The sequence below is a fragment of the Mustela nivalis genome (assembly GCF_964662115.1).
Source record: "Mustela nivalis genome assembly, chromosome: 10".
In the NCBI taxonomy this organism is placed as follows: Eukaryota; Metazoa; Chordata; class Mammalia; order Carnivora; family Mustelidae; genus Mustela; species Mustela nivalis.
In genome coordinates this window covers 48796236-48823758 of record NC_139029.1, presented here as the reverse complement: position 1 = coordinate 48823758, position 27523 = coordinate 48796236, and the positions used below count along the sequence as shown (strand labels likewise).

The 27523-nt window shown below is 47.5% G+C and overlaps 1 protein-coding gene across 3 annotated transcripts in view; it reads left to right on the top strand.

Annotated features, from left to right (window-relative positions):
- Positions 1–27523, top strand: part of KANK4 (KN motif and ankyrin repeat domains 4) — a 68257-nt gene that overhangs the window by 9740 nt on the left and 30994 nt on the right. Inside the window, exons 2-3 of one of the 3 annotated variants that reach the window (XM_082687822.1) lie at positions 24353–24410; positions 26461–26547. In XM_082687822.1, coding sequence (XP_082543948.1) covers positions 26532–26547 — 16 coding nt within the window. In that variant the 5' untranslated portion in view covers positions 24353–24410; positions 26461–26531. Of the gene's footprint in view, positions 1–20998; positions 21112–24352; positions 24411–26460; positions 26548–27523 lie in introns of those variants that run through there. The other 2 variants (XM_082687823.1, XM_082687821.1) reach the window with 2 other exon arrangements.

Genomic DNA, 27523 nt, shown 5'->3' with positions numbered 1-27523 from the left:
TCCCCAACAGAGAGCCTCGCTTCCAGAGTTCTCTGCAAGAGAGTCCTCCCTTCTTCATTGTCTGCCCTGGGCAGTGAGAGCTGGGGTCAGCCTTTCTCCTCACACCAGCCTCCTGTGAGCTTCTCCAGTGTGCCTTCCTGCCGTCCTCTGGGGAAGGCTCATCTTCACCACCATCCACCATAACTGAAGCTATCCTTCCAAAGCGGGGTCTAACTGATGCCGAAAATCACTCTCCTTAGGGCCGGAGACCAGGAGTAAAGAGCAGAGGTGAATACTGGTTCCTGGGACCTTGAAACCAAGCAGCAACCTGCCACTGTGGTGGGGAGGGAGGGGAAAGGGGATACAGCTGGAGCCTTCCTGTGCATCTGCTTTTGGGCTACAAAGGAGCCCGCATCCATTTCAGCCCAGAAGTGGGGCCTGGAACCATGGAGTCCATCATACCTCACATTTGTTGATGGCCTGTGGGCTGTTACTGTCCCTTCTGTCCTCCTTCCCTCTCCCCCCCCCTCCCTCCGTCGTAATTCCTTCCTGCTATCCAGTAGATACCGACTGCCCACTTACCCTGGGCCAGGGACTCTGCTAGGCAGGGAGCTTACAGCACAAGAGAGGAAACAACGAATCAGAGAGCCCGTTACACAGTCTGATGCGCACATCTGATGGATGGTCTTTCGGGGCGCTCTGGGAGCGCAGAAGTGTGGGGAGAGAGACCAGTCCTGACTGGTGTGTGAGAAGAGACGATGCCTGCAGGTAACACTGTCTTACGGATTGAGTAGAAGTTACCAGAAGGAGAAGAAAGGAGGAGGGTGCTACACAGCAGGAGCAGAGGGAGGTGTAGAAGGTGGTGTAGGAGATGGGCAGAGCGAGTGTATTCGGAAAGTTCAGGGTGATCAGTCACTCACTGTGTTTTGGTTTTCCCTCCTGTAAAATGAGGATAACAGTACCAAAGTCATAACTCACTCTCTCTCTCTCTCTCTCTCTCTCTCTCTCTCACACACACACACACACACACACACACACCCTTCCTTTTTACCAATTTATGACCTAGCAGCCAGACTTAAACATGCGGAAATAGAGGAAATGAGAGGCAGAATGTGAGGAATGCCAGAATCAGTGGGAATGCAATGGAGGCAAAGTAGCGTTTGGAAGAAAGCCTTGAAGGATGAGCAGTATTAGCTGAGATTAGTATTTAGGATTAGGAAGAGTTGGTACAATTTAAGCAGATCCTTGAAGGACAGGACAGACTCTGGCAGAAGAGACAGAAAAGGGCATCTAAAAGGTTGAGCCCAGACACAGAGATGCTTAGGCACAGGGTGAGGTTGTGAGGGGCAGAGGAGCTGGGGACCAGCCTGGAAGGGTGGGCCGAGGGCACATCAGTGCTTAACTGGTGGGCTGGCGGGCAGCACCGGGTTTGCATGTGGGTTTTATTTATCCACAGTATTTAAAAAAAGAAAGAAGATTTAAGTCAACATTTTTAAAATCATATTTTACATAAATCCACATTCCTGTTTCTTTGGAAAAAGTCCGGTCTGGCAACACCAGCCCCGCCTTGAGTGAGCGGTGACATTGAGGAGATCACGGCTGTGCAGAGCTGCGGGCTGACACCCACTGGCCAACCAGCTTGCCCAGTCTCGCCACCACACAGCTCACTCTCAAGCTCATACGGTGTGTTCAGAAAGCTCCTGCTGAAGCACTAATTCATGACAAGGGAAAGGAAAGAAAATTCTACACCATTAATGTTGTAATTCCTTCATCAGATGAGGGAATGAATTTTACTACCCAGGAACATTTTAATTTATGGGGTAGCGGTTAGATGGGGGCAACGAGATGCTTGATGTGTGATGGCTGGGGAGGGAAAACCCTCAGAAATGAAGCATGGGCTTGGGGGGGGGGCGCCTGGGTGGCTCAGTGGATAAAGCCTCTGCCTTCGGCTCAGGTCATAATCTCAGAGTCCAGGGATTGAGCTCCCACATTGGGCTCTCTGCTCAGCAGGGAGCTTGCTTCCTCCTCTCTCTCTGCCTGCCTCTCTGTCTACTTGTGATCTCTGTCTGTCAAATAAATAAACAAGATCTTAAAAAAAAAAAAAATAAGTGAAGCATGGGAGCAGACACCAGAAAAGAGAGAGATGTTGGGGCCCTGCAGTGAGTCATTCTGACCACTTGATTCAACCACGGCATCTGGAGTTTTTGCTGGAAGGACCAATACACCTGTCCTTGGCAAATATTTTTTTTTTAAAGATTTTATTTATTTATTTGACAGAGATCACAAGCAGGCAGAGAGAGAGGAGGAAGCAGGGCCCCCGCTGAGCAGAGAGCCCGATTCGGGGCTCGATCCCAGGACTCTGAGATCATGACCTGAGCCGAAGGCAGCGGCCCAACCCACTGAGCCACCCAGGCGTCCCAAATATTTATTGCACTGTAGATGCTACCACCTTACTTTATTAACCTCTTAAGCTTAAAAAATTGGACTCTTGAAGGACAAGGTGAAAGGTGTGTGTGTGTTTTAATTGATAAAGAAACTCATGGGAAAGAGAACTTTTTCTTTTCTCATTTTTTAAAGAGATTTTATTTATTTATTTGACAGAGATCACAAGTAGGCAGAGAGGCAGAGAGAGAGAGGTGAGGGGTAGAAGTAGGCTCCCCGCTGAGTCCCCCAATGTAGGACTCGATCCCTGGACTCTGGGATCAGGACCTAAGCCGAAGACAGAGGCTTAACCCACTGAGCCACACAGGTGCCCCACTTTTCCCATTTTTAAAATAATTTTTACTGTGTGTATGTGGGGGGGGGAGTCTTTGCAATTTGAAAGGTTCAATAAACCCTACTGGGAAATTTTTTATTAAAAATTATTTTAAAAATCATGCCAGTGAGTGCAAATGTTTACAATAATATAGAAATATATGAAAGAGAAAACTGAACTGTTAAGAATTGGTGATTAAGGGGGTGCCTGGCTGGGTCAGTCAGTAGAGTATCTGACTCTTGATCTCAGGGTTGTGAGTTCAAGCCACGCTTTGGGAATGGAGCCCATTTAAAAAAGAAAAAAAAGGATGAAGTGCCTGGGTGGCTCAGTTGGTTAAGCATCTATCTTCGGTTCAAGTTACGACCCAGGGTGCTGGGATCAAGCCCCACATCCAGCTCCCTGCTCAGTGGGGAGCCTGCTTTTCCTTCTCCCTCTGCCTGCTGCTGCTCCCCCTGCTTGTGCTCTCTCTCTCTCTCAAATCAATGAATAAAATCTTAAAAAAGAAAAAAAAGAATTGGTGGTTAGGGTATGTGAGATCATTTAGAGAGTATTATTCTAGACGTGGCACTGTATGTTTATGAGATGTAACCAGATCTAGGTATCTGTCTATCCGTCTATTTGGATAGACATTTTTTTTTTTCGTAAAAATGAGGGTTTACATTTTGTTCTCTTATTTTTCTCCTAATGCTCTGTCTTGAGTATTGAAGGTCATTATACCACCTCTATGCCTGTGTAAAGAGAGTCTGTGATGGAAAACACTGCCAAATAGGAAGAGCTTGCTTTGAACCTCCACTGTGCCCCTCTGAGCCTTAGTTTACTCCTCTATAAAATGGGGACAAGGATTCCTTCAAAGGTTAAGATGAGGGTGAAATACACTACAGACTGTGCTCCCCATAGCTTCTTGGATACCAGCCAAGAGAGACCCCCGGAACCACTGAGAAAAAGCAAACCTGCTTCCATCTTTCATTCTTAGGCTGGAATTGGAGGGGGGGGGGCATCAATTACAATTTTTCACAGTAGAATTTAAAATTATTTTTTCAGTGCTGAGTAACATTAAAATGCCAAGCAGTCCCTTAACAGATGCATTCAAGTTTTGCATAGGACATTTTCTCTGGACTCAGTTTTATTTATTCAGCTGCGAGAGAATTCCTGAAGCCAGGTATGTGGATTGGAAGGTATGTCTGATAGGGAATCTGTGACCTGTGCCTGCCCTTTGTGGGGGCACCCTCTTGCCAGGGGGGGATGTCAGCCCTTCTCAGTACGGAAGGGGGTGCGGAGGGTGGCTACCGATCCTGTCTTTGGAGGCATTCCCTTCTGATACCTACTTTAACTTTTTCACTTCCCTCCTTGCCCTTCTGGCACTAAACTACAGCCACACTCTGTTCCCCTTCCTCTCTATAGTCTCTCCCCCTAACACCTTTTACTCGTGTAAACCCCAACCCTAGATTAAACTTTACGGTCCCACTCCTCTGATGCTGCTTTGGGACTGAGGAATTCATTTTTAAACCCATGCCCTTTGACCTCTGCTGCTGCTTGGCCTCCCTCATGTTTCTCTGCCTTGTCTCTCATCCGGTCTCCGTGACTCTTGTAACTTGCTCCGTCTGCTGTCCTCTGGCTCCGGATCCATTCGTCGGTCCTCCCTCTTAGTCTGTGGTCCTGTTTCCTGCCTTACTGGGAAGGTGGAGGTCATGTGGCTTGAACTCTGAACTCTCACCCCCACCTCATCCTTTCTCCCCATCCTGGCTCTCCTCTCCCTTGCCAGAGCCCAGCTTGAAAAACCTTCCCCTCCACCTCCAGAAACAGGCTCCTGGCTGTAGGCTCAGCACCACCCAGCGCTAACTTGGGCGGGATACTTAGCCTCTCTGGGCCTCCCTTCTTCGTTGCAGAACATGACTAATAAAATCGCCTTGCAGCTCTGGTTGTGGGGCAGATGGAACTCAGCTCTGCTGCCTGTGTTAGCTGTACCTGGAGTACATGTCGGTGCTTACGCGCCCTCCCCTTCTTGCATCTCGGTCCATTCCTCCGCCTGGCTGCCTCCCCCCAACACCCCCGGGGCCTGCAGACGTGCTCCCCTTCCTCGGAGCCCACCTTGCCCCTTCTTGGAGCTGCTGCCCATTTCTCTCCTGGATTCCACCGAAGCAGCAAAGAGTAGCCCCACCTGCTGCTTCTACCATCTTGTCAACCCCTGGCATCTTCCCTTGTCCTCTGAAACTGAGCCCAGGCTCCCTGGTTTCCTCCAGATGTACCCACTTTGGATCTCTGGGCCACAAGCCATCCTGGTTTTTCTTCCCCGTCGGCTCCCCACATGTGACTTTCTTCAGGAGTTTTGCTCACATGCCGCCTCTGCATGCTCTTGCTCCCCACATGTGAGCCTGCCCCTCCAGTCTTCAGGACTCTCTCCCATCTTGCGCCCACCTTTTCCACTGTCTGCTGGGCCGCGCTCTCTGGGTGAACCCCCCCCTCTGTGTATGAGCCCCCAGTTAGGCATGCGGCATGCCCAAGGATGAACACCCATCCCCCTACTACCAAATCTCTTTTCCCTCCTGATCTTCCTGACTCGGGGGTTGAGATGCAGGGGCTGCTGGTACCTCCCTCTCCTCCCTGATCCCTTGCCTGGACAGAGTGAGTGTTCGGCAAACAAAGGGTGGAAACCAATGAATCCCACAGGATGCCAACTCCTGCCATTTTCTTTCTTTCTTTCTTTCTCATTCATCTCTGTTCAATTCCCACAGCAGCCATGGTGACAGACATTTTATATACTTATCCCAATGAATCTGTACCACCCGGTAAGGAGGAAATTGTGTTTTTCCTATTTTACAGATATGTGGCCCCCATGGCTGGGGTGGGGGGCGGTTAGGGAACTTGCTAAACACACAGCTGGTAAGTGGCAGAGCTGGGATGGGAACTTGCATCCACCTTCCTCCAAATCCACATTCTTCTTCTTTATATTTTATTTTATTTTTTTTTTTTAAGATTTTATTTATTTATTTGACAGAGAGAAATTACAAGTACACTGAGAGGCAGGCAGAGAGAGAGAGAGAGAAGGAAGCAGGCTCTCTGCTGAGCAGAGAGCCCGATGCGGGACTCGATCCCAGGACCCTGAGATCATGACCTGAGCCGAAGGCAGCGGCTTAACCCACTGAGCCACCCAGGCGCCCCTCTTCTTTATATTTTAAAAGATTGATAGATTGACTGATTGAAGAAAGAGTCCAAGTGGGAGGGGCAGAGGAAAGGGAGAAGCAGGCTTCCCACTGAGCAGGGGAGCTGGATGCGGGAGTCCATCCCAGGACCCTGGGATCATGACCTGAGCTGAAAGCAGACACCTAACCAACTGACCCACCTGGGCGCCCCCCTTCCCAGTCCACATTCTTAATCTTAAACTCTCCTGCCTCTAGCAGTTCCGACAGCGGGCTATGCTTAGTAGGTGCTGCGAGCTGAATACCATCTACAGAGACTCTCTCTTCTGCGGCTGGATTGTTTGTGTGCTACTGTTCTATTTACCCTGCTGTCACCCCAGCTCATCGCTGGCTTATTTTAGGGTCCGTGCCTTAACCCTTAGTGTTAGCACTTGAAAGCTTTGGGGCCTAGAAGCAGGAATGTGACCATCTCTTTAGATAGGGCCTCTGTTTCTTTTCCCTGTACGAGAGAGTTGGACCAGTTAGTTACAAGAGCCTGTCTAGCTCTTATGCTCTGTGATTCTGTTTCACGGTTCTACTTCTGAGCACACAGTAGGTACGGTGAGCACACAGTAGGTACGGCTACGCAATACATGGACAGCAGAAGAAGCAGCACCCTGGCTGTCAGGGAGATGACAGAGTTACTCTGGGAGACAGAGCAAACATTCAGGAAACTGCCAACAATGTAAGGCATTATGTAATTATGCCTGTGATCTCAGATTATATACATTTGTGATGGTTCAATAAAGGAGAAGAAAAGCTGCTGCTCTCTTAAAAGAAAAAAAGAAAAAAAAAACACATAAAAGGAGCAGTTAGTGAAAAGCATTCGGTCTGGCCAGACTTCTTGTCAGATCTGCTACGCTCTTCCCTCTCAAAGTCATTCGTTCATTCCGTAAATACTTACTGTCCGCTAACGGACCCGGCTCTGGGGACATTGCCCCAGACACAACACCTCCCCACCCCTCTCACTGCTGCAGGAGTTGTCTCTGACACCCAGCTTTCATCTGGTTCCTGCCCTGCCGAAGAACCTTCTCGGCTTTCCTGCTCTCTGCAGAATCAGTGAGCTGACCTCCAGCCCTGCTTTCCCCTCCTCTTACCCTCCCCCTGCCCTGCAACCTGGACCTGGTCTGCTGGCCGTTCCCCAAGCCCCCCATACATATTTTCATGTCTGAGCTAGAGGGCTGCTTTCTCGGTCAGCCTGGCAGGCTTTTATTCCTCCTTCAAAGCCCAGCTCGAATGCCACGATGGCAGCAGTCTTTCGGTCCCCCGGAATGCCTTTGCCCACCTCTGGGACACCCAATGGCCTTGTTTAGGTCTCTGCCTCCCATTTTGGATTGTGAGTTTCTTTTTTTTTTTTTTTTTTTTTTTAAGATTTTATTTATTTATTTGACAGAGAGAGATCACAAGTAGACAGAGAGACAGGCAGAGAGAGAGAGGGAAGCAGGCTCCCCGCTGAGCAAAGAGCCCAATGCGGGACTCAATCCCAGGACCCTGAGACCATGACCTGAGCCGAAGGCAGTGGCTTAACCCACTGAGCCACCCAGGCGCCCGGATTGTGAGTTTCTTAAGGGATCTGTATGCCCTGTCTTATTCATCCGTGGGTCCCCAGAACCTAACCCTGTGCCTGAACAAGGATTTCTGATGCATGGCCAACCGAACAGCATCTGTAGAGGCCTGAACAGCAGGGCTCCCCTCGAGCTGCTAGACTCCTTCACTTTATGCCTTGCCCCCCACCCCGCCCTCCGCAAAGGTGACAGGATGATTGAGGAGGCATCTGTCTCTACTGTCTCTTGTCTCCAGACAGTAGTGGGGAGACTTGGCCAGAAGGGCCTCACTTTGGCCCTGGGGGAGGGGAGTTAGCGGCCATGGCGGTGGAAACCACGCGTGGCCGCAGGCTGCGGGGAAGGAGGCATGCGTGTTGGGCTTGGCTGGCAGGGGTTTCTGCGCTCCAGAGCACAAGTGGGTAAGGGTGTCAGGCGGGCAGGCTCTGTGCTGCACACACCCGCCACAGGGCTGGGCCCCAAACGCCTTCTGCTCTGGGAAGAAAAGGAGGCATTGTGTGCTCTGGCTGCGCTCCAAGGGAAATATTCCTGTTGTTCTTCTATTTTAAACTGCTCCCTTTTTAAAGAAGGAAAGTCCAGAAGTGAAAAGCTCTCTCCCACCCCAACACATCCTGCCCACCAATTTCAAATCAGTCGCCGCCTTGAAAATCTCCATGAATTTATTAATCCATCGATTCATTCATTCGAGGACAAGAACTTGGAGGAGCACTGCTATGGCTCGGCCCCATATGAGGCACCGGGGAGACCGTCCTCGTCCCTGTGAGACCCTGTTCCTGATAGCTCGCTGCGTGTCCACATCCTCTCAAGCCAGACGTCCCTCTGTGGGTCAGCACCCCGCTTCGAGGGCTCCGTTCACCCCTGCCTGTTCTCTGCCTCTGCAGCCCAGTCCGGCACTGTACCTCCTTTTGAAGCCCTGAGTTATGGCCCATCACCCTTCCCTTGACTCAACCCTTGCAGACCAGCATGGCCAGAAGCATGCCGCAGCCTGGGCGGTTAAAAACTTAGGCAGTTAGACCTAAGTTCAACCTGAGCTCTGCCATTCGCTTTTTTTGTGACTTGGACCCAGTAATGAAAACTCTTCTGGGCTTTGGCTTCCTGATCTGCAAACCAGAGCAAATAACACCTGATCTTGCACACGGAGTATTTGGGAGAAGGAAGAGATAGTGGTGCACTGCCTTACCCAGTGCCTACCATACCACAGGCCCCTCAATAAATAATAACAATGAGCAATTATTAAGCACTTACTAGTTGCTTCCTTCCCTCAAAAACAAAAGCAACCACAGTTTCTGTTGGAGTGTTTTCTATATGCTAAGTGCTCTGTTAGGCATGTTGCCACCTGGACAGCCTGAAAGAGTAGAGAGTACTATTTTATACCCTTACAGAGCTGAAGGAAACTGGCTCAAAGAGGTACAGTGACATGGTTAAGGTCACCAAGCTTATAAGCCTGGGAGCTGGGAATCATGCCAAAGTCTGTTGGGCTCCCCCGCCATCCCTTCCCAGCCACACAGACCGCGCCCCCCCCCCACCCCCATCACATGCCCAGCTCCTTGTTCCTGGGACCAGCAGCACCAGCGTCTCCCGAGAGGGAGGTGGAAATGCAGGTCCTCAGGCCCCTTCCCACACCTACTGAATCAGCATCTGCATTTAACAAGATCTGGAGAAACACATGTACAATACAGCTTGAGATGCTCTGAATTTCGGTTCACAAAATGTTTTTCAGACTAGGTGAGAGCAGGACTTGTCAACTCTAGTGCACATCAAAATCACCTCGAGGGCTAGTTAAAATGCAGAGCCCTGCCCCCCAGAGATTCTGACTTTGTATCTATCGTTTGTTCCCTGCGCATTTATGATTTTCAGTTCAGGGCTTCCTCGGAGTAGGGAGAGCAGATCTGAGTGGGACCCAGATAAACTCCTGGCTCAGGTCTTAGCCCAAGGTGGCTCGTGGTGTGTAGCTGTTGGAGCCATTAGAGGAAATCTGGGCTGGATTGAGTCCTCACAGAGTCACTGGCAGCAGCCATCTCCCTGCTTTGGGGGGAACTGGCCCATCAACAGGGATGTACATCTCTCAAGTTGTATGAGGCAAGACCCATACATTCCTCCATCAGCCACTGCATGCCCACAATGTGCACCCACTCCCCTTCACCATGCCCAGGTGAACAGCAGAGAAGTTTAATTTGTAATAAAAGACCCTTGTATCTGGGTGCCTGGGTGGCTCAGTTGTTAAGCGGCTGCCTTCAGCTCAGGTCATGATCCCAGGGTCCTGGATGGAGCCCCGCATTGCATCGGGCTCCCTGCTCAGCAGGAAGCCTGCTTCTCCCTCTCCCACTCCCCCTGCTTGTGCTCCCCATCTCTGTGTCTCTGTCAAATAAATAAAATCTTAAAAAAAAAAAAAAAAGCAAACCCTTGTATCTAGCCTGAAAATGTCTTTCTAATGTAGATTTTGAGAGTGCTAGATCTGCAAAGAGCATTTTCTCTAAAACTGGTATCTGTGTAACTTGACCACTGCTATCGAGTTAAAAAGCAATTAAACACCTCAAGACTCCTTAGAACTTTCAAAGATTATCTGAAAAGTAATTGTGTCATATTGATTCAATAATTTTAAGTTAATTAGAAAGTCACAGCATTTCTTAGCTTATTCCTTTGAAAATAAATTTATTTTATGTCTAGACCTACTGCGTGACCAAACAGTGTGGTTTATATTTTCAACAGTCATCTGATATTTAAGGAGCATGGCTGGTGATGCAGTTTAATATGAAGAGTCTTTCATTTGCTAAATCCTCCTATCTGGTTCCTTCCTTTTCTATTTAAGCTCCATTGGCAACTTGCTTCATAGACAGCTACAGAACTAGAATCTTAAAGGCAGAGAACACTGGGGTCAAGAGCTTGCTCTCTAGAGTTAGACACACCTCGATTTGAACTCCGGTGCTGCCGCTTCCTAGCTTTGTGCCCTAAACCTGTCATCTGTGAAAAGGATATAGGAGCACCTACCTACTGTACTCCATGTGAAATTAAATAAGTTATCATTCACACAATATCAGATAACATCTGGCTAGTAATAATTACTATTTATAATACTAAAATAATTATTCTGATGATGCCTCAGTTTGGTGATCTGTACAATGGGTGTGTCAGGGAATTACAAATGTCAACACCTGACTATTCAAAACTTCTCTGCCTGTGAAAACTTCAAGTAGTTCCCTTCTAAGAAAATGTCTAGCAGAGTTTTTCTTGGCTCTTGCCCTCAGGGAGGCAGATTGGGGTTGCCCAGGGATAGGAAAGCCCTGGACAAATGGAGCCAGTCCTGAGATTCCTGGTGATGGAGGGAGAGAGAGACTGGCAGACGGTGGGTGAGCAGATGCCAGGCATGAGGGAGGTGAATGAGTGAAGAGCCAGGTGGAAGGGTTTCCGTGAGAGATGATGGAGAACAGAGCACTGTGCTTCCGAAACAGTTGTTTTGCTGGAAATAGATGCTGAGAAGAGCAGAGAGAGAGAAGGACGATTTTCAGACTTTGTCTCATGCTAAGAATGCACTTCCCCTTTGGTGTTTTCTCCAGAGACTGCAGTGAAGGTTTGGGTTGCCTCCAATTCATTTTTTCCTACTTAACTGCCGTTCCTTTGAACACAACCACTGAGCGGAGGCTGGGCCATGAGGTGGCCATCTTTGCCTCATCTACAGGGGAGTCCTGACGGGGCTCTTCCAGGGCTGAGCGGGGAGGAGTAAGGACACGTACAGATAGGTGATTAACAGGGGTTGGTGATTATTCCTACTCTATGCATCGTACTTTCCCTGTGGCTAGTGGCTGCCAGCAAAGGTGGCTGTCTTCACCGACTTCACCATAATAATGCCATTATCCCACATTTCACCTGGGGATGCCAGCCACAGTGTTATTTATTTATTTTTTATTTTTTTAAAATATTTTATTTATTTATTTGACAGATGGAAATCACAGGCAGGCAGAGAAGCAGGCAGAGAGGCAGGCAGAGAGAGAGAGGAGGAGGAAGCAGGCTCCCTGTGGAGCAGAGAGCCCGATGCAGGGCTCGATTCCAGGACCCTGGGATCATGACCTGAGCCGAAGGCAGGGCCTTTAACCCACTGAGCCACCCAGGCACCCCGCCACACTGTTTTTTTTTTTTTTTTTTAATTTTTATTTATTTATCAGAGAGAGAGAGGGGAAGAGAGCGAGCACAGGCAGGCAGAGAGGCAGGCAGAGGCAGAGGGAGAAGCAGGCTCCCTGCTGAGCAAAGAGCCCGATGTGGGACTCGATCCCAGTACGCTAGGATCATGACCTGAGCTGAAGGCAGCTGCTTCACCAACTGAGCCACCCAGGTGTCCCCCGCCACACTGTTTTTTAAAGAACCAGTCAAATCAGTTTGATATCCTCCAGTACCACACGGCAAACCACGGCCATCTGCAGGAGGTTTATAAAGAAAAGCACTCCATCAAAAGTCTAGACAAGAGAATCTGACCTTTGCCCTGCTGTATGGTATGGACAAGTCGCTGAGGCTTAGTTTTCCCATTAGTAAATGAAGATGATGTCCCAGGTCATGTCTGGTTTTTCTGCTCCCAGAAACAGACAACCAGCAGGAGTGATGGAACACTTGCTACCTACAGACTCAGAAGCAGGAAAGAGAGGCCTTGCCTTAAAGAAAAAAAAAATTACCCATAGTTAGGCTAGAAGAAAAGATGTGAGCATCTTTATTTTATTTGTTGTTAGAGTTAATAAAAGTCTGCCTGTGCTGTGCTCCAAATGTCCGACCATTTTGTGACATCTTTGAGCTGCTATGGGCGATACAAACATGGGATGTGAATTTGGGAAGCACCATTTCTTAGTGACTTTCCCCACATTAAAATAATGCAAAACCCAACCAGAACAGGATGTGACCTTTCTACGTACTGCCGATGCTGCACAGGACTTATACAGAGTCCATCTTCAAGGAAACGTTGAAGTGGATAGAAGTTTCTAGAGTCCTTCCTCTCTCACTGCCTCTCTCTGGCTCATCTCTGAGGATGCCCAGCATTTATCCAGCTGCATGCAGCCAAGGCTGGGTTCCCCTCATCCCTGCCTGGCCCACAACACAGAGGCCTACTGCTCTTCTTTAGACAAAGCCTGCTGGAGGGGCAGGCGGGGACCTTGGGCAAAAATGAAAAGCCTTTCAACTTGCTTGAAAAGTCTGGAAACAGCCCTGGTTCCACCCAGGTGTCTGGAGATTACTTATCAGGCTCAGTTTGGTTTAACTGACTTTCCTGAATGTGCAGGCTGTGCCAAGATAAATCTTTCTCCCAACCCAGGAGGCAGATGCCACAGCCCACGCAAGCCCTAAAGTGTCTGCACCTGCAGCCTCAGTACCCAAGCCCGGCAGCTGTCTGTGAAGGTCTCCCCTAGATTCTGACCAGGCACAGTGATGCTCAGAGCGGAGGCTGCCCCGAGAGGCTGGTGCACCGTGGAGGGTGTGGCTGCTCCTACCCTCGAGATGCTTTCACTGAGGTGACCCAGGAGGGAGGAGGTGAGGCTGAATTTCTTGGTTTACTCCGAGCTGTGGTTCCCAAGCTCTCTTGACGATGGCCCAGTTTGGCCAAGGGCAAAATCATGTGGCCCACAGAGCCCACGGGCTCCCACTCTGCAGTGGGAAAGAATTCGAAATAACAGAGGATGAAAGGCAAAGCGAAAAAGAAGCAGAGTGGTTGGGCAGCAAAGACTCAGGACAAAACAGAAACTCTGGAAAGTAATCTACAAGCGACATAAATGAACAGAATAAAAGCAATTGAAAACCAAGCCAACGCTGAGGCTGCGGAGTTGCAAAGAGCAGAACCACTCCAGCAAGCTTCGGTGGAAGGGGAATTCAGTGAAGGACATCAAGTCCACCCTCTCCACGATCGCCTGCTTGCAGACCTTCCTTTTCCAGGGCACTTTCTTCCAATTTGAGGTCTGGCCTGTGTGCCTCTACCCTGTCAAGCACAGGTCCCATGCCTGAATCCCAAGTCTGAAGGAGCCTGGCACCGCAAATCCTGGTTTCAGCCTTGCGGGGGTGCGACTGCTAAGGAAGGAAATAACCCAGGCATAGGAAGGGTGTTCACAAAGTGTTGGTGAGCCCAGAAAAGCAACAAATGTCTTCTGTATTAATAACAAAGCACCCTCCAGAGAATTGCGGGAATTCCAGTTCTTGGCCGGTGTGCACACACAGGAGTTTTGCAGCGCTATTTGGAGAGGGATGGAGGTCACACTTCTTTGTAGAACAGAGAATTAATGTTCTCAGTAAACTCTTGTAATGAACTAATTTTTGTTTGTGAACGCCAAGGTTTATTAACGCTCAATAACTCACTCATGTTTCTAGTTCCCTAGAAAATGGAGATCTCCTGTATGGAGTTTCTTTTTGGAGTGATGAAAATGTTCTAAAATGAGGTTGTGGTCTTTTCAATAACTGGTGCTAGGAAAACTGAATATTCATATGCAAAAGAATAAAGCTGGACCTTAACCTTAAACTGCATACACAAATGACCTCGAAGTATATCAAATTCCTCAACCTTAAAGATAAAGCTATAAAACTTCTGGAAGAAAGCACTGAGGAAAATCTTCACGACAGTGAATTTGACAGCGATTTCATAGATCAGAGACCAAAGCACAGGGAACGAAAGAAAATTCAGATAAATCGAACTTCATCAAAATGAGTAACCTTTGTGCATCAGAAGAACCAGCAAGAAAGCAACAAGACATCCTACACAATGGGAGAAAATACTTGCCAGTCATATACTTCATAAGGGGTTAATATCCAGAAAGATCTCTTACAACTCAACTACAACAAAAACAATTTTGCCAATTCAAAAAGGGGCAAAGGACTTGAATAGACATTTCTCCAAAGAAGTTATACGAATGGCCAGTAAGGACATTAAAAAAGGTGCTCAACAGTCATTGGCATTAGGTCAGTAAAAATAAAAACCACTAGAAGATGACACTTCACACCTACCACCCTTGCTAGGATGATTAAATAACTTTTTTATTTTTTAATGGGAAAAAAAAACCAGATATTGGTGAAGATATGGGGAAATTGGAACCATTATGCATTGCTGGTGGGAACATGAAATGGTGCTGCTGCCTTGGAAAACAGTTTGGTGGTTCTTCAAAAAGCTAAAAATAGAATTACCATATGACCCAGCAATTTTACTCCTAAATGAAAGCAGGGACTTGAATAGATATTTGTATACCATTGTTCACAGGAGCATTATTCACAGTAGCTAAAAGATGGAAGTAACCCAAGTGTTCATTGATGGATGAATGGATGAACAAAGTATGCTACATACATACAATGGAATAATATTCAACCATAAGAAGGAATGAAGTTTTGCTATATGCTAAGCCTTGGATGGATCTTGAAGACTTGCTAAATGAAATAAGCCCGACACCGAAGGACATATTGTATGATTCCATTTATAGGAGGTTGCAAGAAAAGGCAAATTCATAGAGACAGAAAGTGGCATAGATGTTACCAGGGCAAGAGGGAATGGGGAGTAACTGTTTAGTGGGTCACAGAGTTTATGTTGGAGATGAAAACTTTCCGGGTATATACAGGGGTGATGTGACAAAACATTACAAACGTATTTAACGTCATTGAATTCTGTACTTACAATTGGTGAAAATGATAAATTTTAGCTTACGTATATGTATTTTATTTTATCATTTCTTTTTATTGTTTTAAAAAGATTTTATTTATTTGACAGAGAGAGAGGCAGCAAGAGAGGGAACACAAGCAGGGGGAGTGGGAGAGGGAGAAACAGGCTTCCCACCCACTGAGCAGGGAGCCCCATGCAGGGCTTGATCCTAGGATCCTGGGATCAGGACCTGAGCTGAAGGCAGACGCTTAACGACGGAGCCACCCAGGCACCCCTATTTTATTTTTTAAAGAGTTTACTTATTTATGTGTCAGAGAGAGAGTGTGTGCACAAATGGGGAGCAGCAGGCAGAGGGAGAGAAGCAGGCTCGCCGCTGAGCAAGGACAGGAGTCCGATGCAATCCCAGGCAGAGGCTTAACCGACCGATCCACCCATGCGCCCCTGTACATGTATTTTAACACAATTTTAAAAATTAGGTGATGGCAATGTTTGCACAAATCTGTACTACAACTATTGAATCGTCCAATTTAACTGAGTAAATTGTATGGCATGTAGACTACATCCAAATAAAGCTATTTTAAAAAATCCTTTCCAGCTCTGACAGTTTCCCTGATCCATCCATTCATTCATGTATTTATATATTCACTGAGTCAACATATTTTTGTTGAGTCCCTATCATATCAAGTGTTCAGAATAGGGTGATAAATAAATCAAACACACTATCTGCCCTTCCCTCACTTAAAACAGTGTGGGTTTACAAAGGAATCATAGCTAACATTTCTTGACGTATTATGTGCAGAGCATTGGCACAAACACTTTACACACTTCTCTCATGTGGTCCTCACAACCATGTACTTAGCTGAATAAGAAATTTGTTCAAGATCACAGAGCCAGGATTTGAACCTGGGCTGTCTTACCTCATAGCCTGTGTGCTCTTAACCATTCATCATATGTGGCAGCTGGGTTCCAGCCACCTGAAATTGGGGTTTTCCTGGAGACCTGCCCGGAGGCCCACCTGTCAGGCTGCCTGATCTGGTGGCATTGAAGGGAGAGTTCAAGATGAGGTGGGATGCCCTCCAGGAGGGAGTGAGTGTGGATCATAAGGCCTAAGTCAGGGGGGTCTCGCATAGCCCTTTACAGTAATCATTATGAAGCAGGTAGGATTACATTTTTTAAATGGGTAGGTGATGGAATTCTAAATATAAAATCAAATTCACAATTGAATTTATATTATTATATTAATAGCTAATGTATTTATTATTTGTTGAACACAGCCTGTACACCAGCCTGGGTTCTGAATGGTTTATATATATCATCATATTTCATCCTCTTGTAAAGTAGGACTCTTCCTACTTTACAAATGAGGCACAGAGAGGTCAAGCAATTTTTTCAAGGTTGCACAGCCAGTGGCAGAACTGGGATTCCAGCTGTGGCTTCTCAGTGTGGAGTCCAGACTCTTAACCACCACAGAACTTGCTCTTTGATTACGTTAAGATATACAAAGTAGTGGGATATGAGGTTGTGGGATTATGGTGATTTCCCACCTTTTCCATCCACAAATTGTTAATGTTTTTATTTTCCAAGAATATATCACGATAGTGATTTTTTAGAACAAGAAAAGACATCACATGTCTCTATGATGTTTTCATCTTCTTGCTTCACCGTTTTATTTAGTTGTGTTTGATTTGGCAGTTGCCTGCGCGCTCGGGCACAGACAAAGCCCGTGCAGTGAAGACGTGGGCAGTACTGCAGGAGATAGGGTGAGGTGTCAGTGCCGCAGCAGCCCCGTTGGCTGCGGCTGCCCGGATTCCGCGGCAATCTTCCGGGGAGGGCGTGGTCCCCTTCTCATTAAAGCCATATCAACACTAAATATCCTTCTTTAAAGACTTTCCCACCATCCACCCCACCCCCATACTTGTAAGTCTGCGTTATACCACAGTTAAGCACGGTGTGCACACTGAATTCAAATCTGAATGCTCATAGTGCCGATACCTGGGCAACTCACTGCACTGAGCCTCAGCTAATGGGAATCATAGGACCGCTTCATAGGGTTACTGTGCGAATTAAACTGGATGGTGTTTAGAATGGACCTAGGATACCTGGCACAGTGTAGTGTCAACAGAGAGTACTGTATTTAGATGTTATCTAGCTGCTTTTTGATTCATTCCGGTGGTTAGAAATCTTTCAAAAATTGACCATCAGTATCTCTTCTCTTGAGTTGCCCGCTGATGCCCCTTCCTCCTGGGTCTCTAGGTGTGTGGATTTGACAGTGCGTTTGGGTCAAGCACTGAGAGCATTCTGGGAGGGTCTTTTTCCCGGGGTCCCCGATGCCTTCCATTTTCTCTGGGGAACACTTTTCACTGGTTAGTGCAGCCTCCTTTCTCCCGGAAACTGGCCCTATTTCCACCCTGAGAAATTCTCACCCGCTTTAAAGGGTCGGTCTTGAGAACAGCTGATTCTCCCTGGACTGCTATAGCCAGTCCAATCCCCCTGGGACTACTATACTTCCAGCTTCTCCGTCCGTTTAAACAGTGTTGGGACAGAGTGGCCGTGGCCGAACCAGTCCACTTCGAGAGCCTCTGTTTCAGGCGTACCTAATAGCCTGCTCTTCCTTGACCCTGGGTCATCACACCCGCTGCCGAAGAGCTGACCTTCCTGAGCAAAGTGCAAAAGCCTAAGGGACTGCTTAGATAAAAGGCACATTCTTTAGATAGTTTCATCTCTTCTTCCCCTTGCCTTGGAGAGTCCACTCTTTTCTCATTGTGGGGCAAACGGGATCTGGGCCAGAAGCTGGAAGTTTCTAAACTGCAAATGGAATCAGTGTCTCCTCAGCCAAGTGCTTCTTGCCAGAGAAGTTCTTGTGGATAAATGCGTGTGGTCCCAGGGAAATCTGCACAGCCAGTGGCAGAACTGGGTGGCGTGGTGGCTAACCTAAGACGGCTACTATCTTAAGACCTCTGTCGGAGTGAGGCCTAGGGGTGGGGGCGTGCCAGGTTCCAACACAGGGCAAGGCCCAGAGGCCATGGAGGGGGTCCTCCCACAAGAAGCACACCCCCCCCCCCTTGAGAGTGGTTGGGGATTTCCATGAAGATCTTCCTTAAATGCGAAGTCACCTTCTGCGGGGACAGCACCAACCCTGAAGCTTGTGTCCGGATTATCTTGTGTGTCTGCTGCACTCACCGGCAGGTTCTCTCCAGCCTGCGTGGCTGCGAGGAAAGGGTACTAAACTTCGAGACCGAAAATCTGAGTTTGGGTTGAGGCTTTGCCTTTTGTTAGCTTTGTGCTGTTGTGGGGAACCAGCTTTGTTTCCTCATCTGGAAAATGGAGAGCAACATTCCTGGTTCTGCTCACCTCCCTGCCTGACTCCGGAAGGAAATGAGCATGGTAGGCAAATTAGAAAGGTTTGAAAGACAGAAGACTTTGTCCTCCTCTGAGAGACACAGCAGTCAGCACAGCGTCTGTCCCAACATCTCAGGGGGGACTCCTTCTCCCCAGGAAGAGGTCTGAAAGGAGGGGAGACTAGGAGGTTCAGAGTGTGTGTCTTCTTTTCCTTGTGGGTCTTCTGTCCCGGCATCTGAGCCAACCTGACTGGTGGCACTGCTGGCGGACTAGTATTTCCTTTCCTCATTCTGCTGGTCTTTTTTTTTTCTTCTTCTTCTTCTTTTTTAATCTGATGAGAGACTTGGGGCCAACCGGAGAAGCAGATGAGCTCCCCTGGTACTTAAGGAAGTATCTGGAAAGGTCACCTGTGTTTAGAGCCATCAGTGTTGTGGATAAGTTCAGTTTCACACACCTGACATGGCATCTAGCCTGTGATGCGGTCGGGGACAGAGACACAGAGCAGCAATTAGAATTCGAGAGACACCCGCTGTAGTCGAGGGCAGACAGCCGTGGAAACAGTCAGACTAGCCACTGCTCTTGAGCAGATGCTGAGTGGAGCTTGGAGGAGGGGCAGGAATGGGCCAGTGCTCCGGGAAGAATGCTGGGTCTTGCAAGAAAAGCATTAGGTCTGGAAATAAACCTCTCATCTCCATATTGGATGAGAAAGAATTTATTCCTGGGAGAGGAAAACAGAGTGCTTGTCTCCAAAACAGAGATGAACCAGAGGGGAAGAGTGGGTGGCTGAAAAGTCATGGGACCCGGTGACATGGAGAGCTTTTCTTCTCCCAGGGTCCTGGGGAAGTAGCACATGCCTCGAGCCATTTGCTGGCCGGTTTGGAGGGAGGATGATCAATGATCATTTTAATCCATCAGAGGAACAGCTTGCTCTTTGGTATATTTTTCCATATAACCTCAGAGTTCAAGGAATATTTCTGATATATTTTTTAAAATTCTAATGATCTGGTCTGTGAACTCAGTTAACACAGAAAAATACTTTCAGCAGTTGAGAAAAGTGTATCTGCTGTCCCATATCTACCTGTGCCCTTTGGGAAGTCTCTTGACCTCCCTCTTGAACAAGGTGCCCTAGAATCTTTCCAGGAAAATAAGGAGTGTGATCCAGTGTAGTAGGAAGAACACAGAATTTTAATCCAAGAATATTCATTTTCATCCATATCCCCTCTTGGGTGAGCCAAGAGAAGTCACAGTGTCTGTCTCATTTTCTTCACCTGTACAATGGAGAGGCTCGTCCCCGTCTGGCTGCCTCAGACTGGTTTGAGGATACAGGGGACGCAGGATGTCAAGTGCTTTCCAGGTGTATTGGACTGAAGACAGGCAGCATTTCAGGGTGACACTGAGCTCTCGCATCAACCGCAGTGTGGGGTAGGCAGGAATCTGCCCTGGTCTTTGAAGCACATCTCGACAGGCTATGCCTGTGAAGGTCAGAGCTGCTTTGACATGTCTCACTGTTGGAGTTTCACCTCCCAGGACAGCCTCATTTGGCGAGGGCTCAGGGAGGGCAAAGGGAATGAGGTCCCTATCCTCTTTTTGCTAAGCCTGCATACAGGAACCCAGAGGCTCTCCCGGCTCCTTTTGACCACACCTACCCCAGGTCCAGCCATGGTGCTGGATTTGGAGAGCTTGGAGCCTTTGAGCACAAGCCTCCCACCTGCCTCTGCTCCAGAGAGAGTGGTGGCTGCAGTGAGCTGGCCCCGACTCTTCCCAGAGCTTGCTTGAGACACTCTGAGACTGTCCTCCTCCACAGCTGCCTTCTGGCTGGCTCCTGTACCTGCCCTTCTGAACTCACCGGTCTGCGCTGCAGTTAGAGACTTGCCCAGGGCTGGATCCTTATAGTAGGTAACTCCTTGCTTTTCTCTTGCTGCTAAAATAGGGTGCATTTTGGTCGTGGGGCATCAGACTGGTTAGAGTGGCGGGAAGCCGGAGCTGCCAGTCTAGTCTGGATCTCACTGAGCATTGTATCATCTTCCTGCTCTGCCCCAATAGACTTCCAGTGACTGACCAGGGCGCCAGCCTTCGGACCGCTTGTGGAAGCTTTAGAAGCTTTACGTGGTTGTGGGACCCCAGGAGGTGGGTGGAGGGGGAAGTTTCTAAATAGAGTCTGGAAGAAAGAGATGCACCCCTGCAGGGTTTCAAATCCGAAGGACAATTCCCATGTCTTCATTAGGAACAATTGTATTAATGAGCCGCCTGAGCTGCAGGGAGAGAGAAGGAAAAGCGAAATTAATTATGACCCCTCGGAGAAGCTCCCAGAGTTGGGGCAGTTGCGGGAGGATGGTGTGTGCTGTTTCGGTGTCTTAGCTGTGGCATTAGCTCTGGGAACTAACTTTCCAATGAAGGATTTGAGCTTTCTTCCTCTTCCTGCAAGATCGGGTATCAGCTTATTGAGCACTGAATTCCTGCCTGACCCTACTCCCCTCTTCCCGGGAGTGAAAAGGAAGTCAGTATTTGCTTCTCCAGCAAGGTCACGGATCACCTGACCAAATCCTTTAACAGCTGGGAAGCGAGTGCTGCTGTGCTGAACTCCGGAGCCTGAGCCGAGCAGTCAGCTCTGGTCCAGCAGCCAGCACCTTGCTTTCCGCAGGGAGTTGACTCCTCTCACTCCAGGCTATGGCAGGGGGAGGATGCCAAGGCAAGGTAATGTGGCTACAGTTTTCCTCCCGACAGTTTTCCCTTCTCCACGAAGCTCCAGATTCCACTGCTGCATTGCAGGCGAAAATGACAGACACTTGGCGAAAAATGTGAGAACGGAGTTAATGAGGTTGTGTTCATGTGTCATTTACTGCGAAGGAGTTATCTCTTTGTTTCCTGGGTCTGTGGAAAGTGAGTTGGCTGGAGAACTCCATAGGCAGAATATTTTTTAGAAGTGCAGCTCCCCTTCCTGGGTGCCTGGGCTCTAGCCCCTCCAGATGCTAAGCGGCATCACAGATGCCTCCTGCTTCTCGGCACAGGGGACATTTACACTGGGAGGCGAGGGGCTCTGGAATGGGGAAACAGGAAGCGCCCATCATTTTGGCAGGATCTGTAAGAGGTACGGGTAATTTTTTGTGGGGAGGGGGGGTTCTTTTGGAAAGAGTGCTTTGTCTTTGCGAGCGATCGTGCAGGGATTGACCGGGCTGCTGTTCCGTGCATTACCTTGCTAAATATTTGACTTTGTAAGGTTGAATTCTCCAAGAATTATCGTGGCAATACGGCTGTGCTTGGAGCCAAGCTTTCTTTTCAAGGAAATCCAAGGTGCTATTTATTTTGGCATGTGGCCTGTTCTAGGATGAAATACAGCGTTTTTATTATTGCAGAATAAAGAGAGGTTTGAAGAGACGAAAAGTACAGAACTAGGTTTCAGTTTCAGGACTAAGTAAAGGAAGGTTTCTTTGTATTTGAGGTTAGGAATGAGATTGTAAATGGCATCATAAAAGGAGTAACTGCGGAGAGGGAGAGGGTGTAGGTGTCTACACTGCAGGAGTTGGGCTGACTGGGGGAAATCGAGCTGTTCCTAATGTGGTCTGATAGTTATACACGGGCTTTCGGAGTAACTGCCTCTTTGGTGGATTTTTTTTTTTTTTTTTTTTGGTAAAGATTTTATTTGTTTATTTGACAGAGAGAGATCACAAGTAGGCAGAGAGGCAGGCAGAGAGAGAGAGGAAGAAGCAGGTTCCCTACTGAACAGAGAGCCTAATGTGGGGCTTGATCCCAGGACCCTGAGATCATGACCTGAGCTGAAGGCAGAGGCTTAACCCACTGAGCCATCCAGGCACCCCTGAACTGGGCATTCTTGATCCTTAGATAGGTTATCGACAAATTAAAAATTACGGAACACCGGGTATTGTAAGGTTCTGAATACCAAATACAACTTAACAGCACTGAGTAATGAATTGCTTTATGTCAAAATTTTTAGTGCTTCAGAAGGTTGCAAATTTCCATTTGAAAGGGGCATTCTGCCCAACCAAGCTCATTTTCATGTCTGTTGCATTGCAAAGTAGCATGTGTTGATGTGGCAATTTTTCTTCAATTCCACTCACCAAATCGCATAAAAAAATACACCCTTAGCTCAATTCTAAGATGTCCACCCCCAGGGCCATAATTGTAGCCAAAGTACAGGAGGAGGCCGGGGTGGGTGAGGCTGGCAGTGGTGGGATATGGGCATGACAGTTCCCTCCTTCCCTTCCTGTGTCTAGACCTTTCCTTGGAAGCTTGCTGTGCTCTCTTCAGAGCGTTGAGTGTCAGCTCCACTTAATTTCTGTAACCTCAGAAATGACTGATTTTAGCAATATTCAAGCAAGTCTAAGAGAACTATTAGAAATCTCCATAGAGTTCTTTTTTTTTTTTTAAAGATTTTTTTATTTATGGGGCGCCTGGGTGGCTCAGTGGGTTAAAGCCTCTGCCTTCGGCTCATGTCATGATCTCAGGGTCCTGGGATCAAGCCCTGCTTAGTGGGGAGCCTGCTTCCTTTCCTCTCTATCCTCTCTTTCTTCCTGCCTCTCTGCCTACTTGTGATCTCTGTCTATCAAATGAATAAATAAAATCTTTTTTTTTTTAATAAAATCTTAAAAAAAAAAAAAAAAAGATTTTATTTATGTATTTGAGAGTTTGGGGCGGCAGCCGAGGGAGAGACTTCAAGCAGACTCCCCACTGAATGCAGAGCCTGATGCAGGACTCGAACCCACAACCCTGAGATCATGACCCAAGCTGAAACTAAGAGTCCAACGCTTAACCGACTGAACCATCCAGGTGCCCCTCTGTAGAGTTCTTTTCAGTGAAATTTGACCTAACATGTGTGGCATAATTATCTGACCCTAGGATCCAACATTAAGGGTTGAATCCTAACTCAAACCAAAGGCAGTAAGTGTGACTGAACTTTCTGAGGTGATGGTGAGTTTGTGTCAAAGATCCCTCTTGCACCTAGGTGGCCCCCTCTTCCTTAGAAGGAGCCTGTGGCTTAATGTACCATCTTGAAGAAGCAGGTCACACACACCTTTGGTCAAGAGGCCTTACAAGAGAGTAGTTCTCCTTATCTGTCCGAGAAGGCGTTTTACACATACTTGTGGCAGAAGCAGAGAAGCATCAAAGTCAAGAACACTTCCTGCTCCCCCTCCCTCTCCCACCCCGATCAGTCACAGCATCCAGGCTGGGCAAATGTTTACAGATCACTTCCCAGGACATGACTGGAGTAGGCTAGACTTGAGGGCAAATCCTGGTCCGATCACCTGCTTGTGATGTAACTTTGGCAGGCCTGGAAACTCTCTCCGCCTCAGTCTCCCTATCTGAAAACTGGGGACAATCGTAATAATCCCCTTGGGGTTATGGTGAAGATTGCATGGGAGAATTCGAGCATGTCAATTGCTCTGAATGCTGCCTGTTGCTCAGTAATGATACAGGGTAGGAGGAGGAAGGGAGGAGAAGGGAGAGGAGAAACCCTGATGATGGAGACAGGCTGAGGGGCCGAGCTTAGGCTTCATGTCCTCACTCTTCTTCCGCCAGCATCTGGGAAGCTCCCCCACCGACTGCAGACTACTGACCTGCGGCATTATCAGGCACAGTGTCCTCTGCCTGGGAACCCTCTCTTGCTTTTCTTTCTTCTTCTTCTTCTTTTTTTTTAATTATCCTTATTTTTTAATGGAGATAATAGAGACATAATTGACATACAATATTGAATTGGTTTTAGGTGTGCAAAATAATGACTTGGTATTTGTATATATTGTGAAATGTCTTCCACGATAAGTCTGGTTAATATCTGTCCCCATAGTTATGAACTACATGACACCACAGTTACATAGTTACAAACTATACAAACTATCCTTTTTTTTTTTAGTTACAAACTATTTTTACGATGAGAACTTTTTAAAAATTCCCATGTAATTAACATACAGTATTATATTAGTTTCAGGTGTACCGTATAGTGATTCAACAATTCTAAACATTACCGAGCACTCATCCTGGTAAGTGTGCTCTTACCCCTCTTTATCTATTTTGCCCATCCCCCCACCCATCTCCCCTCTGGCAACCATCTGTTTGTTCTCTATAGTTCAGAGTCTGTTTTTTGTTTCTCTCTCTTTTTTTTTCCTTTGTTTGTTTGGTTTCTTAAATTCCACATATGAGGGAAATCATATGGTATTTGTCTTTCTCTGACTGACTTATTTCACTTAGCATTATACCTTCTGGATCCATCCATGTTGTAAATGGCAAGATGTCATTCTTTTTGATGGCTGAATGATATTCTCTCTCTCTCCCTCTCTCTCTCTCTATATATATATATATCTCACGCTTATGATGAAGACTTTTAAGATCTACTCTATTAACAACTTTTAAACATCCAATACAGTATTATTGACTACGGTCGCCATGCTGTTCATTACATCCCTGTGACTGGAAGTTTGTACCTTTTGGCCGCCATCCTCCGTTTCACCCACCCCACAACACTCTGCCTCTGACAGCCACCAGTCTGTCCTCTTTATCTATGAAATTGGGTGTTTTTAGATTCTACCAACAAGTAAGATCATATGGTATTAGTCTCTCTCTGTCTGACTTATTTCACTTAGCACAGAGCTCTCAGGATCCATGCATGTTGTCACAAACAGCCAAGATTTCCTTCTTTGTCATGGCTGAACAGTTTTGCATTGTATCTATTTACCACACTTTCTTCACCCTTTCATCCACCGCAGGACACTTAGGTGGTTTCAGAACCTTTTCTTTCTAGCAAGGGCGAACCTCCCTCGCCTCAGGTTAGAACCTTCCAGATCTACTTGCTGCCTCTTTAGCAGCCACACTTGCCCTCCTCCCCCCCGCCCCATCCTTCTACTCCAGCTCTATGCTGTTTCCAAACTCAAGTACTTGTTGCCCCCAAAGTAAGTGAGGTACTTCGTGCTGGCATTACCTCTGCAAGGAGTGTCTCTGCACCTGGAAACCAGGCTGCCCTTCCAGGCTCTGTCACACCTGCAGAGGGAAAGGCCCCTTTGGCAGCTGCACGCAATGTGGTTTGGAGCGCTCACAGAGAGAGGCCACGTGAACTTTTGCCAAGCAAACTTTAGACCTCCCCTCGTTTGGTGGGCCACATACTTCTTAGCCGTCTTTCCCAGTTTACCTATTTGTTTTTTCCATCCCCAGCTGTTGAGGCCACCCCTCATCTATCTCTTACTCTCAGTTTCCCCCAATCCTTCCCTTCTCCCCAGTACACTTCTCTGGTCCGAAATTCATTGTCAAGCACACTGGAATTCCTGAAACAACCCTGCGTCCACTGCTGAGGTGTCAGATAACTCACTGTTATGATGTGTGTGGAGTTACAATCATAAAAAGACACAATTTCCTGGGTGATTTATTATAATGGGGGCAGGTGCCAGGTTGTTTACCATTCGAAGAAAGAGTCCTGGGATTAGAACTTTGGGGAGAATTTATGATCAGACCTCAAGGTATCCTAATTCAGTCAGGACAGTCTTCTGCTTGAATAGTTCCTGATATCTTTGGAGCACCGAGCTTGAACTTGCCCTGCCCTACCCAAGGTTAGACATCACCTCTAAGTATCAGTGCCTCCTCGGTACTTGGAATGATCTCACGCCTGTTTTGCATCTGACTGGGATGTCACAGATCATTTAGAGGTATTCTGATTCCAGTTTCTTCCCCCAAAATGGATTAGAATTCTTTCACCGTGATGGAGGGGAGTAGATTACAGCTTTTGATGTTGTGGAAGGAGTACTCTGCTAGTTGGCAGAGCTCTGGAGCCGGCTCTACCCCCTTCACTAGAATGCTGAGAGGCCCTGCACAGACCAGTTAACCTCTAGCCTCAGTTTCTTCCATCTGCCAGGTGAGGGGACTGGGCCAAATCCTCCCTTTGATGTTGACCATCGCTAACATCCTTTGAAGACATGCCCAGGATTGGACATACGCTAGGAGGAATGTGGAGCTCCTGGGCAACCCTGAGAGGAAGACAGGGATGGGAGTTCTTTGCGATGATACTGCCTCCCTATTTATGCTAACTGTCCTTCTTTCTTTCAGGGCTCTTCAGTGGGTTGTACAGACTTATCGGATGAAGAGTGCCTGAGAGACTGACAGTCTGCATCCCTAAGATGGAGAAGACAGATGGTAGGCAGGCTGCCCTGTATAACCTGGTCTAAAGGGAGCCCTTGGGTTGCAAAGGGATTGCTACTACAGATCCTAGAAACAGCGTAAGGGAGGCTCACAAAAGACATTCCCTGTACAGATAGTGCCAGGAGACCCAAACTGCGTATTTCGGGTATGAACAAGAGAAGTAGTATAGGATACGAATGAAGCCTTGTGGTTATGTCAGACTGCTGTAATCACTAGACAGTTTTCTCGTCTCTTCCAAGCATCAAGAAGGGAGCAGGATGCTCTCACTCACTACTCTAATTTTAAGGATGAGGAGCTTGAGGTCTGAGAGAGACACAATATGGTCTAAGAGCCTCCATGTATATCTGGGTGACTCTCCCTGTTATTTACTCCTCTGAGCCTCGGTCTCCCAATGTATCAGTTAGCTTTGCTGTGCAACAAACCACTCAAAAATTGATAGACTTCAAGACATTTACCATTTCTGGAAAGATTCTGTGGGTTGTCTGGGCCATTTTTCTGGTCTGGGCCAGTCTGGCTGATATTTGCTGGGCCTCTTCATGAGTTTGTGGTCTTCTGGGCGACCTGGCTGGATGGTGTAGAACGGCCACACTTACATGTCTGTTGGCCGACTCCATGTCACCCAGGCACAGGTGGTGATTGGCCATGTGTTTCTCATCACCCAGCAGGTTAGCTGGAGTCTATTCCCACGGTAGCAGAGGGTTCAAAGTTGTTGAGTAATAACTATGTAACACAACAACAACTGTTTTCACAAATATTCCCCTCATTCCCTGCCCAGGAAACTTGCTGAAGGTCATAGACTAGACCCTGATCTCCTGATTTCCTCTTCTTCTTCTATGTTAAAGTTTTATTTTTAAGTAATCTCTACACCCAAGATAGGGCTCAAACCCATAACCTTGACATCAAGTGTTGCAGGCTTCACTGACTGAGGCAGACAGGGACCCCCCCACACACCCACCCTGCCCCCAATCTT